Consider the following 18691-nt stretch of genomic DNA (forward strand, 5'->3'; position numbering starts at 1 on the left):
GCGTGTCAGAAAAACAGCAGTACTAGTGTCTCCGACACGGGTCTTTGTCAAATGATGAAATGTAACTGGTTAAGCATTCAGTGGTCTACCAGAAAAGGGTTTGCACTCCGTTCAAGAAGTACTACATGGTAATGTTTCCTAAGATAATGATAACCTGACGGTTATTCAAGGTGTAATTAAAGTAGTTATAGAGAAAGGATCGCTGAGATTATTTTACCAGTACACACTACTGACTAGATGTTTATTCTGTCCTTTCAAATGTACTTCATTAAACCTCAGATTCTGAAAGTTTTTACGTTTTCGTAACAATAAATATCTTACACATTGTTCCTGCAGGTCTGAGAGGATGAACAATCTTCGTTGCGCTCACAGTCTGGGATACATTTTGTGAGAGGGTCTCCACGGTAGTTTACAAAGCAGGAGCACACAGCGCGTCCATCCTTCACCTTGCAGTTCGTGTTCTGGCCACACGGGCTCGGGTTGCACAGTGTTGCTGAGGATTATACAAACACACATTAGACGACAGTCAAGAGGGGTGTGCACGAGCGAGCAAAGAGGTGACATCAGGAATGAAGTGTTTGTGGGGGAAAGATTGTGAGTGTTTTCAGAGAGGAGAAGAGGTTTAATAGAGCGATTAAAAAAATTAAGAGAATTTCACTTCGATAAGAAAAAAGTTAATATAGCACTTCACACTCATACTCCAACTATACATGAAAGTTTCGTGAAAATTATGTAACTTGGAAATACACCTGTTCGGTTTATTCTGAACATATATATATATATATATATATATATATATATATATATATATATATATATATATATATATATATATATATATATATATATATATATATATATATATATATATATATATATATATATATATATATATATATATATATATATATATATATATATATTATTATTATATATCTGCCACTCACCGGGGTCAAACCTGTCGCAGCCTCTGACGGCATCACCAACATATCCGGAAATGCAAGTGCAGATGACTTGGTGATTCCTCACTTGGCAATTACTATTGGCACCACACATTGACCTGTCGGAGCAAGGATCGATGCACTTCAGCCCTTGACACACTTTGTTGGGCGAGCAGTGGTCGTTCTCTGTCGGAAGGAGAGAATATTCAAGAAGTTTAGCTACGGAAACTAGCAGACTGTAGATCAAGCCTCCACTGCTTCTTCCACTGAATAATCTGCACTGAGTTTTGAGTTTCGCAACTGAATAATAAGAGACAAAGAGCAATACTTTTTTTTATATATATGTGAAGCGCTAAACTCATGTGGATCACTCAGCGCAAGGAATAACGAAGGTTCGATCGTCCCTCCGATAATTATAATTGTGGAACGAACACGTTAGCATTGTAGAATATTTTTAAAAGACGGTAACGATGAATTTATTTAACGACTGTTACAAAGAAATCTCGGTATGAGGCTTACCAAAGACACTGATTTCATTGTAGTGTCCATACACTTCCCAAGTATTTTTGGCAATGATTTCACTGTATTACCTTTAACAAAATATTACCACAATAGTCTTGGCAATAAATTCATTGAAGAGTCCTTATCAAAGGCTATCACAGAACCCTCTCAAGTAACATCACTGTCAGTCTTTTACTGTTTTATTTTACTGTTAGATTTTCAACAGTGACTATCTCTAAGAGGCTGCTGGAAGTATTGAGCATTCTACCTCTGACACAGATACAGCAGCAGACAGACGCAGACACACAGACACGCAAGCACAGGCACACACTCACCTGTGCACTCTCCACGGTTGCACCTGGTAAGGGGATCTCCGGAATAGCCGAATGGGCAGGTGCACACAGCTCTGCTTCGCTCATCCCTGCAGTCAGCGTTTTCACCACAGGGCGACGAGAAGCAAGGATCCACCTCGAGAGGTTCTGGGGCGTCCCGAACCTCAATCTCTGTACACATACAGAAACTCATCAGTCTGACACATAAAGCAGTTTAACACAACACGTAAATCTGACACATAAAAAATATTTTTGACACATATAACACATCGGTTAGACACATATCACCCAAATTTGCTCGCAACAGATAAGGAAATTGTAGGCACAAAGTTGCTGGGTAAACTCTAAACCCATAAGGGTCATGCACTGCCTGGAAAATGGGTGGCAATTAAATCTGATCCGAGGAAGGTGAGGTGACGCCAATTCCTATGATCAAGAGAAGCTTTGATTCAACATAATTGTTGATGATCAACTTACGTTCAATGGAGCACCAAAACTCACGATCTACCAACGTTCACTGGAGCACCTAGAATCATGATCAACTTACTTTCACTGGAGCACCTAGACTCACGATCATCTAACGTTCACTGGAGCACCTAGACTCACGATCAACTAACGTTCATTGGAGCACCTAGAATCATGATCAACTTACGTTCTCTAGAGCACCTAGATTCAGGGTTGCCTCTGAATCCTGGTGGGCAGGAACAGCGAGGCTTGTGATTCACGGCCTCGCAGTCAGCGTTGATGCCGCATGCGCCCGCCTCGCACACCCGCACGCACTTCTGCCCGCGACACTGATAATCGTCTGGACACTCTCTGTCACTGAAATCATGCCAACACAGGTCAATTGTAGGTCGGCAGGAATAATTGTATATCACAGCAGACATGGTAGGTCACCACAGATCATGGTAGGTCACCACAGATCATGGTAGATCATCACAGATCATGGTAGGTCACCACAGATCATGGTAGATCACCACAGATCATGATAAATCACCACAGATCATGATAGATCGACACAAAGTAATGTTTTTATAAATATCCAGTTTACGAGCTACAAGAAGCCAGTTGTACCTCCCCATCAACCCAGAATTACAATTTACCAACCACAGCAACCTAATGTAACATTTTTAAGATAAGATCTAAGCATTCGCCTCATCTAGCAACTCCGAGTTACATTTCTGGTAGTTTACTTTTTAAGAAATCTTTCTAACTTTTTAAATGTATTATTTTCATTCCTAGGTTGTATAATAATTATAATAATAAATTTATTATTTAATTTTTACCTGTTCTCTGTAGGTCCCTCATTAATAAGTTATTCCCCTGTCAAAAATATGTTTATTATGTGCTGCATCAATATGTAGCACCTACATATTGATACAGTAGACACTAATACTTGTACCACACATTGGTACTCACTCTAAACATTGATACTTGCAACCGACGATGGTATTTCCATTGGGTACGAATCCTTCGAGACAACGGCAGCGAGCATGCACGGTATTACGCCCAGCGATCCCGCCACTTCGAGCGGTCTCGCAGCGGGTGTTGGACCCGCAAGGGCTGGGTTGGCAAGGGTTTCTTGAAGTGTCAAACTCCTCTCGCTGGAAGATGTCCACTCTCTCACTGGCTGCTCCGCGAAATTATCAGGAATCCCCAGGAGCCATTGAGAATTGCAAGAAGCCATCGATAATTGCCAGGAACGGTCAGGAATTGCCAGGAACCATCAAGAATCGCAGGAAACCATCAGAAATTGCCATGGTCCATCAGGAATTGCCAATAAATTGCATGGATAGGGGGGGGAGGGGGAGAATAAAATAAAGTTAGATACTAAACAAAGAAAACAGTAACTAAAAATGATCTCAGAGATTTTAGTCACAGTGGTTGTTAACAAATTTTACACCAAAAATAGAGAAAAGTTGCATGATAAATTCCAAGTCTGTGAGAGAAGAGGATTTGAGCTATAAATAGTTGGAGGAGGCACAAGGTCTCTTGACTCACTAAATTTCAACTGACTTTGAGCTTTATAGACGAACAAAGATCTAAAGCTAGTCAACGGTTTCAAGACTAGGCCGTTGAAAGCTGTGTTAGGAGTGAGCGTGGAACTTTATGAACCAGGAATATGGGGGATTGTTAGGCAACAGTAGTACGGGGAGTTCTACAACAGTAGTAACAACAGTTATATAACCGTAGTAATAGTATTTCTACAATGGTAGTAAAATTAGTTATTCAATAGTAGTAATAGTCAAATAGTAGTAACAGTTAGACGACAGTAGTAATAGTAGTTAGACAACAGCAGTAATAGTAGTTAGACAACAGTAATAGTGGAATGACAGGCCTACGACAACAGGTCGGTGCCATATTACAAAAAAAATCATGTCTTGCAAAACTTGAAGGAGCGTGCTTGTTGGTAGTACTACTTTACAGTGTCGAATGATCAACACTCCAGAAATTTTACTCTTTTCCGAGTGCCTGCAATTAAGGCTAGTAGAACGCCAGACATATACTCCTTCACTTCACATTTTCCAACTGCCTCTAAATACCATGTTTTCCTGCCTTAATGATACCGACCTTGGTGTCGTAGTTAGCTTTGTCGCCGTTTAGTGACAAATAAGGGGGTGAGTTGATGTTGCTTGTCTCTCAGACACTGATTAATTACGTGACTCACTGAACAGATTTCGAAAAAGAGTCGTAAGTTAATGGTTGTGTACACAAATACGCTAAACACAAGTTAATCACATAATCATGGCGTTAAACTGTTAAGCTTTCATAAGGGACATTAGAACCTTTATAACTGATTTGCCTTTAATTTGCTTATCTGTAACACAATCTATGACAAGGATAGTGTGCTGTGTGCCGTAAGGTGATGCTTGTTACAAGTAGAGGTCGTTGTATTATCATGCACCACCACTATTCTTAAAGATCTGCAGCATCCCACCGCTGCCACCAAAGGGTAGACTCAGCAAAATGGCCATGGTAGAAAACTGAAGATCTTAGAAATGTAGTGGTTAGACAGAAAGATCTACGGTATTCTACAACAGTCATTTTGGTGAGTATACAACATTCTTCATGCGTGTTAAAAGTAGAAGTCCTCGTAGCCACGTTATCAGTAACCTAGTGTCTTGGTGTCATACAACACTTCACTGTGTATATTTGCTGGTTCAGATTTATCATTTCAACTTAAATTTTCCTCCGCAATAGATTGTTCTTAAGTCACGATTCCTCGCATTGTGAGACCTAATTCTATGGTGTATTTTCAAAGCTACACAAATTTTAATTGTTGCAAGGAACTGACACGTTTAATTGATTCTTAAGTCGATAATGATTAGAGAAACGATTAGTGAATTACATTAATTACATTTCGGCAATATCTAATAATTTAAATTAAAATGACTTTTTCCAGGAATCACGTCATATGCATTAATCAGGTCACAAAAACTGTGCCATAAATAATTAGTTCACGATCTGTAATTACACAGAAATTTACAGAGCAAAGAATTACTATGTCAGCACGTCATAAATACCTTGTACTCTACGTCACATTTACGTCAAAAAAAAAAAAACTCATGAGTTAGGATGATCACTACGTCAACACTACGTTATGGTCACGTCACAAAAATCTGCCTCTCATTGTTTGTAAGCAGATAAATGCATATCATGCATAATTTTGTTCCATGCATATAAACGTTACTTACAAATATATGTAGTTTGGTACAATCGTATAATTAGTCTAGTATATGTGTACACATTTCTGGAAGCACATGCACACTGTCTCCATGTGCACATGTTGCTTGTTACACACACATAGATAAGACGGTGTACACATTAACATATATACTACAATATGCAAGACAAACAAGAACAGTATATGTGGTAACAATGCAAAAAAATATGGCAAATATTAGAAAATTAATGATTTTTGTTACAAATTGTTATTAAACAAACACAAAACTTGTTAATGTGAAGGAAATTTAAACATTCAGCAGACACAGGTAAACAAGAATAATCACGTACATTTACACAGTGGGTTAACTCTCTGCCCACGTACATTTACACAGTGGGTTAACTCTCTGCCCACGTACATTTACACAGTGGGTTACCTCTACCCACGTACATTTACACAGTGGGTTGACACTTTCTGCCACGTATGTAAAGACATAAAACAACCTAAGAATATTATAACAAGGTTTCTCTCTTTTAGAGAGAACCGTTATAATAAAGACATGGGCTGTTTCACGTGTGTTAATCATGTACTTGCGTCGGTGAGTCTTCAGCCTGCTCTGGCAGTGTCAGAGGGGGGCCCAGCGTCGGGCTGACAGTGTCTAAGGAGTCCAGCGTCGGGCTGACAGTGTCAGAGGGGCCCAGCGTCGGGTTGACAGTGTCAAGTGGGGGCCCAGCGTCGGGTTGACAGTGTCAGAGGGGGCCCAGCGTCGGGCTGACAGTGTCAGAGGGGGCCCAGCGTCGGGCTGACAGTGTCATGGAGTCATTTTTCTCTCAATGGGTCACGTGAAAATTTATTGCTTTCCCACAAGGATACCAGAGAAATATAGCTATGCAGATTTATGGCACATTTTTATATTTCGCACAAAATTAACATGTAAATCTAACCTTGCTAATGTTTAAGTAAATTAAATCATTTAAGTAGCTGGGCTAACAATTTACATATGTAGTATATATGTCCCTGTTTACCTTGGCAGGACGGCAAATCTTGCTGTGACCTCTCTTAACATTTGCATTGTTTTTGTACATATAATAAAGTCGAGACACTTTTTTTGCAGCAGAATAAACACAAAACAAAATGTTAGTTTATGTCTGGTAATGTTGTAGTTAGTGAAGTGTTAATGATGCAGCAGGCGAGAACGTCTGCATATATTCTCTCTGTTAATTTGATTATCTTTGACACTGTAGTGGATGATCCTGATGTGTGTGTGTGTGTGTGTTTGTTTGTTTACATGTGACTCAAAGAAAACATTCAGCAACAGACAGGTAGATGAAGACGAGGTGAGGGTGGCCAAGGGCTAGAGCAACAACAGTGCCTCAAGACAGCTCTAAGAAGGCAATGCTAACATAAACCAGGCAGCATTGCCTACTAGCTGACGACCTCCGCTGCCACACATCCCAACAGGACAGACTGATGAAGGAGCAACTTATGTTAATGCCACTTTAACTAGTGCTATTAATTTTTTACATGTTACTAGTAATGACTCTTTCGGAGAATAGGTGTAAGAGAATGTTTCGCTTATTATATAAATAAGTATTATTATTATTATCAAAACTAAGCGCTAAACACATACAAATAAGTAAAGGTTAACGTTTCATGCCGTGTTCATGTGATACGCGCTAACTGGTGACTAGAGGAGTAGTGATTACAAAAGGCTGTGCATATTAGATGTGGCAAGTAGTGCAGGGGCCCACGTGGACGCCCGTACCACTGTACCCTAGAGTTAATGTTTCAACCACCAGTTACACACGCCGCTGACTGCTTGTGACTGTGTAAGTAGTTAGGTGACTATGCAGTCCACACGGCATGAGGACTACGACAATGAAGGGAGCAGTGCTTACGGTACACAGAGTACGGGGCAATCGGCAACAGCGGAGCATACGAAAATGCTGAAAATGAAAAACGAAAGAGTGAGAGTGGAACTGAGTGAGATGAAGATTTCATGCGAAGAGGTGAGCGAAAGCCTGCTTACACATGTCTGTCCGGTGAGAATTGTGAAAGGTGCCACCGACTTCGGAGATTTGGGGTTGCCGACCCCTGTTCAAGATGCGGCCAGAGACATCAACGGGCCTCTGGAGGCCTGGACGACTACGATGCACCGACATGGCTGTAGGCTTACAGTCATACGCCTGACGTCCTCCAATATACACCGTGACGGATACAGACATATCGAGACAAACACAGGCGGGAGTGTGGCGCCGGGTGCGACACTGAGCATTACCTACACACACACCCTCAGCTATCACACACCCGTCGACGCACTTCTCATTCACACACACTTCATAGTCGCTACATTCCCTACTCTGGGAGCACTCGGGTTTGTCCCTATTGATGACCGCTACTGGTTCCTGTGGCGGGAAGGACCTGGCTCCGACTGCATTATCTTCAGTTTTGCTGAAGACGGAGATGGAAGATGGGTAGGGTGTTCCTCTCACAACGACTGAATCTCTCAGCCGAGATGGTTCCTTGGAGAGAGCTTGTGTCACCTTGTGTTGCTCTTCTCGCATCACAGGAAGCAGGTCGGGTCCTTCTGACTGGGTATTATGTATATGTGGCTGGTACTTCGGCAGTGCTCTCACCGGCACCTGTGTTGTCAGGTCTTCCTGCACCACCACCGGCTCTGTAGCATTCTCTTCGATCACTTCTAAAGGAGGACCTGAAGACATTTCAGCCATGAGCTCCATAGGTTGGTCGTGTTGCTCAGCTAAAATTACTATAGGCTGCTTCACTGATGGCTCTGAATGAACAGTGATGTGGTCAGTCTCCTGGAGAAGTGAAGGTGAGGCTTCCTTGATCGGTGCAGATGTATCAGCCGCCTGTTTACCTCTCACGCCGTGTGGCTGAAGTACGGGAGGCAGGGACTCTGCCGGTGTGACGGTGGTAAAAGGTTCAGTATCTGGAGTCGATTCCGCCTCAGGTATCACTGGTGATAACATAGGAGGGTCAGTCACTGGCATAGGTGTGTTAGGGGAAGGGTCTGTTCGGGGTTTGGGGTCAGGGGAAAGATAATCGTCTATCAGTGGCAGAGGAACCGATGGAGACGGAATTTTACCCTTTGGAATTAGATGCACACTGCTAGGTGGCACTGCTGACTGTGTAAGATACTCCGTGCCAGGAGACACCATAATGGTCTTTTGAGGATCGGGAAAATTAACAGAATGAAATCCAGAACTGGCTAACTGATTTCTGGCTTCCTCTGCCGTCTCTAGTTGGATCTGAGGTCTGTTCGGGTTCGGCTCTTCAGATACGGTGTATCCGTAGGAGTAATGGACTCTATCGTACCCGGGGATACGGACTCCGAAGGGCAGCTGTCCAACTGAGGCGAAGGAGGAGCTGTGGTCCCCTAGGTAGTGATGATGAACGTCCGTGCGAGCTCCGGAACCCACACTCTTCTGCTCAACGTCGTGGTGTTCCAAGTAATCACTAGGAAGACCTAGGGGCTCTTTCTCGATGTTGGAAACTGCATAAAAACTAAGTCATGAGACAAGAGAGAGAGAAAACCGATTTATCTGAAAGCACCCATGGAACATGGCCGCCACAAGAATTAAATCCCGTTAACTACAGGTAGCTAAACTCAGTAAAAGACTTTCAGAGGAATGATTGATATTGATCTAAATTCCATCATTAGTAAGTGAAATAATCAAACAAACTGTTAAATTACTGAAAGTGTTAACAATCGATAACGGGTTTTAACTTTACAGAAACTATATTTGCGGCTTAAATTTAAGTTTATAAATATTCTAAAAATGTATAATTTATATATATAACTACTTAAATGGCAAAGAAATTATGTAATTAATTTTTGACAGTTAAATTATTGAAATCCAATGAATAATTTTTAAATGAAAATGCTAATAGTATATAATTGATTATTTTTATGTGTGTGTGTGTGTGTGTGTGTGTGTGTGTGTGTGTGTGTGTGTGTGTGTGTGTGTGTGTGTGTGTGTGTGTGTGTGTGTGTGTGTTTGTGTGTGTGTGTGTGTGTGTGTGTGTGTGTGTGTGTGTGTGTGTGTGTGTGTGTGTGTTTCACAAATCTTTTCTTTGAATAAACTTGTATATAGAAATCCATTTCAAATCATTACTTAAAGAATATAATGAAAAATTGTCAGTATAAAAACAAACACGAAAACGCACACTAACACATAAAGTAATATACATATTTCAGCGACTATGTACACATTCAAGTGGCTATATACATCTGCGTCACTATATACACATTTCCCTGACTATATACATTTCTATATCTAGAGGGATTTCTATGACTATCCACATATTTTATCACTATACACAATTATGTGGCAATAAAATACGTGGTTGGAAAGTTTTATATCAGCACAAGAATAAATTCGATCAACAAATTCTGACGTTCCAAATAATATTAAGAAAGTACTTGCTCTCCTACTGGTTAATAAATCTTTCAGGAGATGGGATGGTGGATGCCCTGATGCAATGGTAATAATATTAACTGAAATTATTAATATTTTATCACGTGGCTTCATGTTTTATTTGCTGATCGATTTGCAGTGAAGAGATCATGACAGTGTTGTAGCCCCTTCAGGAAGGGTTGGGGTGAACTTATAAGCATTTCATGAACTGTGAGGCTTCCAGGGAGAAGCCTCGTCCTTGACGTCCTCGTTCTACTATTTTCATCCCAATCGGGAAGCATATAGTCTCCCTAATTACGCTATCATTAGGTTAAACACATATATAAACACATATATAAACACATACATAAACACCTGCATCTGAACTTAGGTGTAACCAATATGTTACACTGCAGACGATCGCAAAGCAAATATATAATTTACAACCTTCGTATCTGTACGTGAATATAATCATATACTAATAATAAACCATGAGATGTCTTGACACCGGTGAAGGGCTCTTGATCCAAATAATTGGAACTGTCCTCCATATCCTTGGATTTCATTCTTTCCTAGGCGCTTCCCTTTGTCTTTAGCGCTTCACAATACTCAAAAATAATAATCACCCTGGAACAAACCACCTGATTACCTCCCATTCCCCAGGTGATGTATGAACCTGTTCAGCTCAGCCTCATCATCACATGGTTTGTACCTTTGGATAAATGACAGACCCACATCTTTGACAGATATTTCTGATATTATTAAGGAGCACGGAGATTGAGAAGCTTATCCTGAAGGAAAATACACAAAATTTTTACAGAAGTCAAGAACATGCTACAGCTGTACTACAGGCACTGTACCAAAAATACAACAGGCATAACACAAAATACAACAGGTAGAAACTACAAGTCTACAAAAAAATGTGCAGCATACAAGCAAAGAAACAAGCATTGAAGTATAAAAATATATACAAGGTAATGGACTACATGAAGAACAAGGGATCTACTTCACTCATGATAAGCTGTGTACAGTAATTACTATAGTACAGTAAGGACCATGAAACTATATACAAGATGCATGATAAATGAAGATAACATAATTAAAAAAGGTAATGAAATAACGGAAATATAGTCGGTTGCCTGGAGACCATCTTCAAGCCTATACATAACAACAGCAGCGAAACACAATATATGTATATATATATATATATATATATATATATATATATATATATATATATATATATATATATCTGATATTCAATCTTTCATCACCTAATCTTTTTGTGTGCACACCCTACCAAATTCATCCACCAATCTCTGCAACTTCTCTTCAGTAGGTACCTTACCCTCTTCCATACATTTATTAAATAATTGTGTGTGTGTGTGTGTGTGTGTGCTTCCCTATCTTCATCAACATTTAACAATTCCTCAAAATATTCCTTCCATCTTCCCAATACCTCTACCTCTTCATTTAATAACTCTCCTCTCCTATTTTTAACTGACAAATCCATTTGTTCTCTAGGCTTTCTTAACTTGTGTGTGTGTATATATATATATATATATATATATATATATATATATATATATATATATATATATATATATATATATATATATGTGTGTGTGTGTCGTGCCGAATAGGCAGAACTTGCGATCTTGGCTTAAATAGCAACGCTCATCTTGCCATATAGGACAAGTGAAAATTTGTGTATGCAATAATTTCGCCAAAATCATTCTGAACCTAACGAAAAAAAATATATTTCACTGTGTTTGTTTAGTATTAAATTATTTTAAACAAATCTAAAATATATTTAATTGGGATAGGCTAAAATAAATTGCTCTTATAATAAGGCTAGGTAAGTTTTCTACGATTCTTTTGGGGCAAAATTAAAAAAATTTTACATTAACATTAATGAAAAAATATATATTTAAACGTATAAGAGAAAATTTTAGAAAGGACTTAATTTTAAATGAGTTCTTTGCTAATTGACCAGTTTTACGTATTCGGCACGACATATATATATATATATATATATATATATATATATATATATATATATATATATATATATATATATATATATATATATATATATATATATATATATATATACTGGTATTTATTGGCTTAATGGTCTTCAGTTAGACCGAAAATATATGTGGTATTTATAATAGATAAGTACATATGGTTGGTGTATGATCTGTATATATATTCTCTCATGTATGGGTACTTACAGTGGGATTGGCCCCAGGCTCCGCCCACCATCAATGCCAAACCAACTACTAAGAGCCGCATCTCGTTTTCTGTGGAAGAAGAAAATGCTGTATAAGAAAATGGGAAAATGGTTCCGTGAATTTAGCGATGAATCTAACTGCTATACTAAGAGAGAAATTCAAGGAGAAATGCTAAATCAGTACATGGGGTAACTGGAGATAATCAGGTTTGATCGTAGGAAGGGTTAGGTAGCTCCAGTTTATCAGAAGATTAACATATTCTATAATGCTGGTGAACAGGCTCAGTAACTAGTGTTTCACCATTAACGGACCAAACAATATTATAAGAAGCACTGTTGTTTGATGTAAATAAAGTTCGTTATTAAGCTACATTACATAGTGCGATTTTTTTTTTCTAAATTCGATGGAAAAAAAGTGAATCCGAAATTACATTAAGCATACTGGCAAGTTTTTCACGCACTATGCAATTTTTTATACACTTCCTTAATTTTACACAAAACTGCGCCCTTTAGTGTAGCTTTATGTGAGGGTTTATTAAATAATGCCTATGTGACACCACACGCTGCGCATGACACCTAACAAAAAATTTCCTCGATTGGCAGAGATTAACAATTGTTTGGGCCACACCTAGGTACACCTTGCCCTGTGGCTCCCTCCTACATCATGGTAGCCAGGAGCACCCCCAACACACAGGTAATCAGTGCCCCGAGGACACAACCACAGATACAATTGTGCCCCACGCCCACGCCCACACAGGCGCCGCCCTTGACTAATATGGGCGTACCAAGGCCGCCCGCAAGTTACCACGAACACCTATGTCCTTTGATGGCTGTCCTCAATTTTTTTTGTGCAAGTTTCACGTTCGATCCCGTTTCTTGAGTAGGAATTCGAACACATTATTATAAAAAAAAGTATATTAAGCTTGTAGGGATCACGCAGGGTCTGGGAAATCTGAGGTAATCAAATTTGATGCAAGGGAGGTTAATGTGGAAAATGTTGGATTTTCCTATATTCAGCATGGGTATATTTGAATAATACAATAATTGTGTAATAAAATGTGATGCTGATTTGACCCTTTCTAGAAATTTCGAGTGAGGGGGGGGGGGGTTAGAAGAACAGCGAGTAGGGACACGGAAAGACGCCATTCTTAATTTTTGAACACTGGTTGTAGTGGGAAATTCTGTGAATACTCGCGCGTCCTCGGAGGCCTAATGGGGTGTATTGGCCTCATTTCGTAATTTAGAAATTGCTGACACGTTTCTGTTGAAGGATTGGGACAGGAAATTTGCGGGACCGCAAGAATTGCGTATGGAGGACGAAAATAGAGGAATTGAATGAATCCTTCCCAACAACACACCTTAGCTAAGTGCCTACCCATGATATACAGTAGTTTTTGCGTTGGCCATCGTAAATTCTAGATACCAGGGGTTAGGTTAGGGTGTGTTCCATCAGCATTCCCCTCAGGGAAGGTTCCTTGATGTTGGCGAGGGGCTCTTGATTTAGGGAATTGGATCTGTGCTCCAGTTCCCCGAATTAAGCCTGAATGCCTTCCACATCCCCCCAGGCGCTGTATAATCCTACGGGTTTAGTGCTTCCCCTTGATTATAATAATAATCCATCAGCATTGTCTTCCAGCAATTAAATGGTAAGTGGCAATACCAAGTTCTTTTCTAATAACACCATTGGATTATATGTATTGTACTAAGGGTTATATTTTTGTGGACCCAGCCAGCAAACCACCTAATTGTAATTTTACCAGAGTAGCTGGTTTTAAAATTATATTAATTTAATGTCAAGTCCAGCTTTTGTGAAAGTAGTGAGGAAGTGGGTAGTCGAAGGAGTTGCAATTCAGTGACCTACTGTGACTTAAGTCCCACTTACCTCAACCATATTACTTGCAGGTAATAATTCAGGTAATGCCCTGTAAGTCTCCTGCAGGTGATATACAATAATAATAATATTTTATTATTTTATTAACACACTGGCCGATTCCCACCAAGGCAGGGTGGCGCGAAAAAAGAAAAACTTTCACCATCATTCACTCCATCACTGTCTTGCCAGAAGGGTGCTTTACACTACAGTTTTTAAACTGCAACATTAACACCCCTCCTTCAGAGTGCAGGCACTGTACTTCCCATCTCCAGGACTCAAGTCCGGCCTGCCGGTTTCCCTGAATCCCTTCATAAATGTTACTTTGCTCACACTCCAACAGCAAGTCAAGTATTAAAAACCATTTGTCTCCATTCACTCCATCAAACACGCTCACGCATGCCTGCTGGAAGTCCAAGCCCCTCGCACACAAAATCTCCTTTACCCCCTCTCTCCAACCTTTAATAATAATAATAATAATAATAATAATAATAATAATAATAATAATAATTTTTCACAAAAGTTCAAATTCCTTGGATCAAGAGATTTTCACAAGCATCAACGCTTACCCCCTCCCATCTACTTGAAGGGCTAAGCATGAAAGATGAGTTGGCACGTGAAGTGATTTTCTTTTATGTCATTAGCAAGAATCAGTGACGGATATTTTTTTCGGATTTTTGTTATTTTAGGGGAAAATAGCACATGTGGTGCAAGACTTGCACCACATGTATTATTACTGTGTTGTCTTATTAGGAATCATAAGGAAGGTACACACAGCTCCGCTAACATTTACTACACGTATTAAAAAAAAAACGGAAGCACTTAACCTGTATAAATCAAACAATACCACATATACACACCCAGTAATGAGCACGTAATCTTGCATATACTTTTACTTATATTGCTTATTCTCTAAAGAAATATCGCTTTATCTTTAATATTATAATTGTCATTTTACTACCAAAGTACCTACAATAGGCTTTTCCCAGAACTTGGGAGTCACAAGTATCCTCCTCCTAAATGTTGGTCAGCAAAATTGAAATTAACAATGAATTTACCGAATTTACTAGGATAGCTGAGGTGCACAAACGTCGATAAGCATTATTTTAGACTTACACTGTGAACGAATTACATGTACTGTTCAAAGCATTAATTCAGTACAAGAAAAATAAATATTGTAGCATCTTCACTTATCTTTGATATCGTCCAGAGATTCTCTGTGTTTTTAATTCGATGAGTGAGGAAGGAATTGCAACTACAAGTTAAAGAATAATTATATACAAACTGAATAATAACAAAAATAAGATTAGGCCATGGATAAAATCTTGCACATAGACGATCATAAAGGATTCTGGGCATTATAATAATAATTTTCGAGGTACAGGATGGTGGGAGTGGAGTCGTGAGGATTTGGGTTCTTCTAGGTCCTCTCTTAGCTATAATTGGTCATCTTCCTTATTTGAGAAAGCACCCCTTCCCTTTAGCGTACTCTCCTACACACTATCCTATTTATATATACGTGTATATAACTAGGGATCTCAGGGCAACTTTCTGTTCCGCGACTCAGTGCGGCTGTTTAGAAGGGTAATGTCTGCTGTATTTTGGGCACACGCCCCAGCTCTGAGGAGCTGGATGAGATTTTCGCATTATAATCAGTGACAAACACGTAACAATATTTACTAGACATGTATCTGACACCTCATGTACAGTATGTGCCATCTTTGTATCAGCAATGTTTCTCTTTAATCTTATGTACCATATTTTGTATTAAAATATACCTATTGGTAAAAAAGAATGAAAAGATGGGGTGGTAGGGGAAGTGAAATATTCAAACGGCTTCAGGAAGAAATCCAAATATTCTTCCTGTAAGCCTTTATATATATATATATATATATATATATATATATATATATATATATATATATATATATATATATATATATATATATATATATATATATATATATATGAGATCAGAGACCTTGGGATCATGGGGAAAAAAATGTCACACGTTTCCTTAAAGAATTGGGTTCCAGACTCATCGACACCACCAGGAACCTAAGGGCAGCCACTTTCATGTTCCAGCGCCTCAGCGTAGCCATCCAGAGGGGAAATGCTTGCTGCATACTTGGCTCGCGTCCAGCCTCGGAGGAGCTGGAGGAAATTCATGATCTTTGATACATTGTGCCATTGTATTCATGTTTATGTTTTTTCTGTAAATGTATTCTGTATATTAATAAATGTTCACATAGAATATAAAATATATAGGGGTGGTAGGAGAAGAAAATATTCAAACAGCTCCGGGGAGAACCTTGAGTTTTCCTTAAGGTACGTTTATTGTCTTCTCTGATGATGAGGGTCCCCATTCCAGCATGAAGGTGGTACTTCTCTCTCTCTCTCTCTCTCTCTCTCTATATATATTATATATATATATATATATATATATATATATATATATATATATATATATATATATATATATATATATATATATATATATATTAGAGAAACAAGAGAGACAAAAGTAGGTAGGTATGTTAGGGGACGAGGCAAGCTTGTAAATGTGTCGTGGAGGTAAGTGAAGCTGTGCTTTGTAGATGTTGAGAATGTCAACAATGAAATTGAAATCCTGGCCATCAATTCCACAACTGTAATGGAAACGTCTGTCATGAATCTGTTCGCGTTAGAGCGAAGGATTGACAGAAATAAATATGTAAATGAATTTTAACCATTTTTATGTCTTTCTACGCCACAATATTCACCTGCGTACTGATAAATATTGACAGGGGGAAACACAAACATAGCTCGGAAGGTAAACTTAACTGCGCCACCACTAGTCTTGCAACATACTGGCTTCCTGTAAGGAATACAATTAATATGTAAATACTGCAGCTTCTGTCGTTTGGATAATCTCATGGTAACTAACCCTTGTAAACCCTAATTCTTAGGCTTTTTATGTGAATCCATACTCTTTTGCGCTTCCGTCTATAGGATGGATATGGGCTTCACAATAAACTAGCCACTACCACCCACAGGATGGGTTTAAAGTACACACTAAATTAGTCGCTTCAGGAGCAAACTCGAAAAACAATTATACCCGTTCATGTAACAGGAATGGTTGGTAGACGGTCACAAGAGTCTGGCAGATGGTCAGAAACGTAAGTATTCAGAGATGTCGTTCATAGACGGCCAGAAACATCGTGGCTGATAGACTATCAGAAGCGTAGTTGGTAAATACCATAATACTGCCTTCGTAATTTCTAATATAATATAATAGGCTTATTAAAAACTGCATAGTTGCTCGTGATTGTCTTACATAGCCGTTTTATGCTTGGGTGATGTAAAGGTTATCACTGGGTGACGGACGAGGGTGTGCCACTCGCCCTGGAGGGTATCATGGACACAAACATCGAAAGTTACTGTAGAAAAAAATGACGAGTGAGATTTTTTTTTTTTAATCTGCGATCTACATTTTCTTTTATATTGTGAAAGGATTGTCAAATTAATGTAATTTATTTTAATGTGCTGGCGGTAGTGAGTGTATACACTGGAATATATTTTAAATACATCTTTTCTATTTCTTGTTTAGTGCACTTGAAACCTGTGGTTTTAATATCCCATGTGCAGTCGATAGGCTCTAAACCCAAATGACTAATATTGATTCTTGTCATTGTCAATGGCAATGCCAATACACTATTGAGAGAGTAAATATTCAGAGGATTTTTAAATAGAGAAAATTAAAGTCATTGCTTAAGAATCTTTTCACTCGAGGCCTTGAATGCACTTGCAGTGTGCTACGACCCTATTACATGTAAGTAACGTTACGGGAGGAAAAGCCAGATATGTTTCCACGTCATAAGCCATCACACAAGATGAGCTTTATATATACGGTAATGAAATTGGTAAACATGAGGTGGGAACTTTCAATAGGGTGATGAAAATATCCTATGAGTTCGTCTGTCGCGGCAACTTGAAAGGATTGCTTCCAGCATGGCTGGAGGAATGGGGTCATCTACAGGTCAGTTGTGGAGTGTGGGTGTAAGGAGACGAGGTGCAGCTCCACTGAACACAGCTGTAACTGTACATGGTGTATGTGTGTGGGTGAGACCACCATCACCAGGGAAAGGTGAGTGACACCACTACCTACACATAGGCAAGTTTCCCAATATTTATGAGGCCACGATAGACCAGGCCAAGGGAAAGTATTGCGTGCACCATCCCCCCCCCCCCACACGCACAAAAAAAAAATGAAAATTTAGTTGCCATAAATTAAATCCTATTTTTAAGCTATTCAGAGACCGGAATGCCTATAATGTTCTGCAGAAGTGTTTGCATTGATGAGGAATGGTGGTGAGCTGACGATAAAGCCTGATTAGAGGACTTTCACTAGGCTGCAAGTAACCTAGTTTCTTGCGACATCGTAGCCCTCTTGTGTATACCTACATCATTCCACGGAGTTTGTATGTCCTCGCCAGATATCCCACATTTTGTTTATGCTCAGCTATATATAAAAGTTAATATTATAAAGGTTATACTATGCATCAGATTTCGATGCCTAAAAGTAAAACAGAACCGACAAGTTTTTTGGAAAGCTGACATTTAGCGTAAAGTTCCTATTTCTACAGCATATATTCCAGACCATTGCTTTCTTTCCCCATTAACCTGTGAAGATTTTGGAATACTGTCAGCTGCACATCAGCCTGACATTAGATCAGATGTAGCAAAA

The 18691-nt window shown here is 39.1% G+C and overlaps 1 protein-coding gene across 1 annotated transcript in view; it reads right to left on the reverse strand.

Moving 5' to 3' along the window:
- LOC128690238 (neurogenic locus notch homolog protein 4) overlaps positions 1 to 18691 on the reverse strand; it is a 42568-nt gene that overhangs the window by 6283 nt on the left and 17594 nt on the right. The window contains exons 2-8 of the mRNA XM_053778820.2: positions 12097 to 12165; positions 7468 to 8955; positions 3194 to 3404; positions 2427 to 2596; positions 1778 to 1945; positions 948 to 1127; positions 322 to 493 (exon numbers count right to left, since the gene is read on the reverse strand). Of these exons, the coding sequence (XP_053634795.2) occupies positions 322 to 493; positions 948 to 1127; positions 1778 to 1945; positions 2427 to 2596; positions 3194 to 3404; positions 7468 to 8955; positions 12097 to 12157 (2450 nt within the window). The 5' untranslated portion in view covers positions 12158 to 12165. The remainder of the gene's footprint in view (positions 1 to 321; positions 494 to 947; positions 1128 to 1777; positions 1946 to 2426; positions 2597 to 3193; positions 3405 to 7467; positions 8956 to 12096; positions 12166 to 18691) is intronic.

The sequence above is a fragment of the Cherax quadricarinatus genome, chromosome 1, assembly GCF_038502225.1.
Source record: "Cherax quadricarinatus isolate ZL_2023a chromosome 1, ASM3850222v1, whole genome shotgun sequence".
Classification (NCBI taxonomy): domain Eukaryota; kingdom Metazoa; phylum Arthropoda; class Malacostraca; order Decapoda; family Parastacidae; genus Cherax; species Cherax quadricarinatus.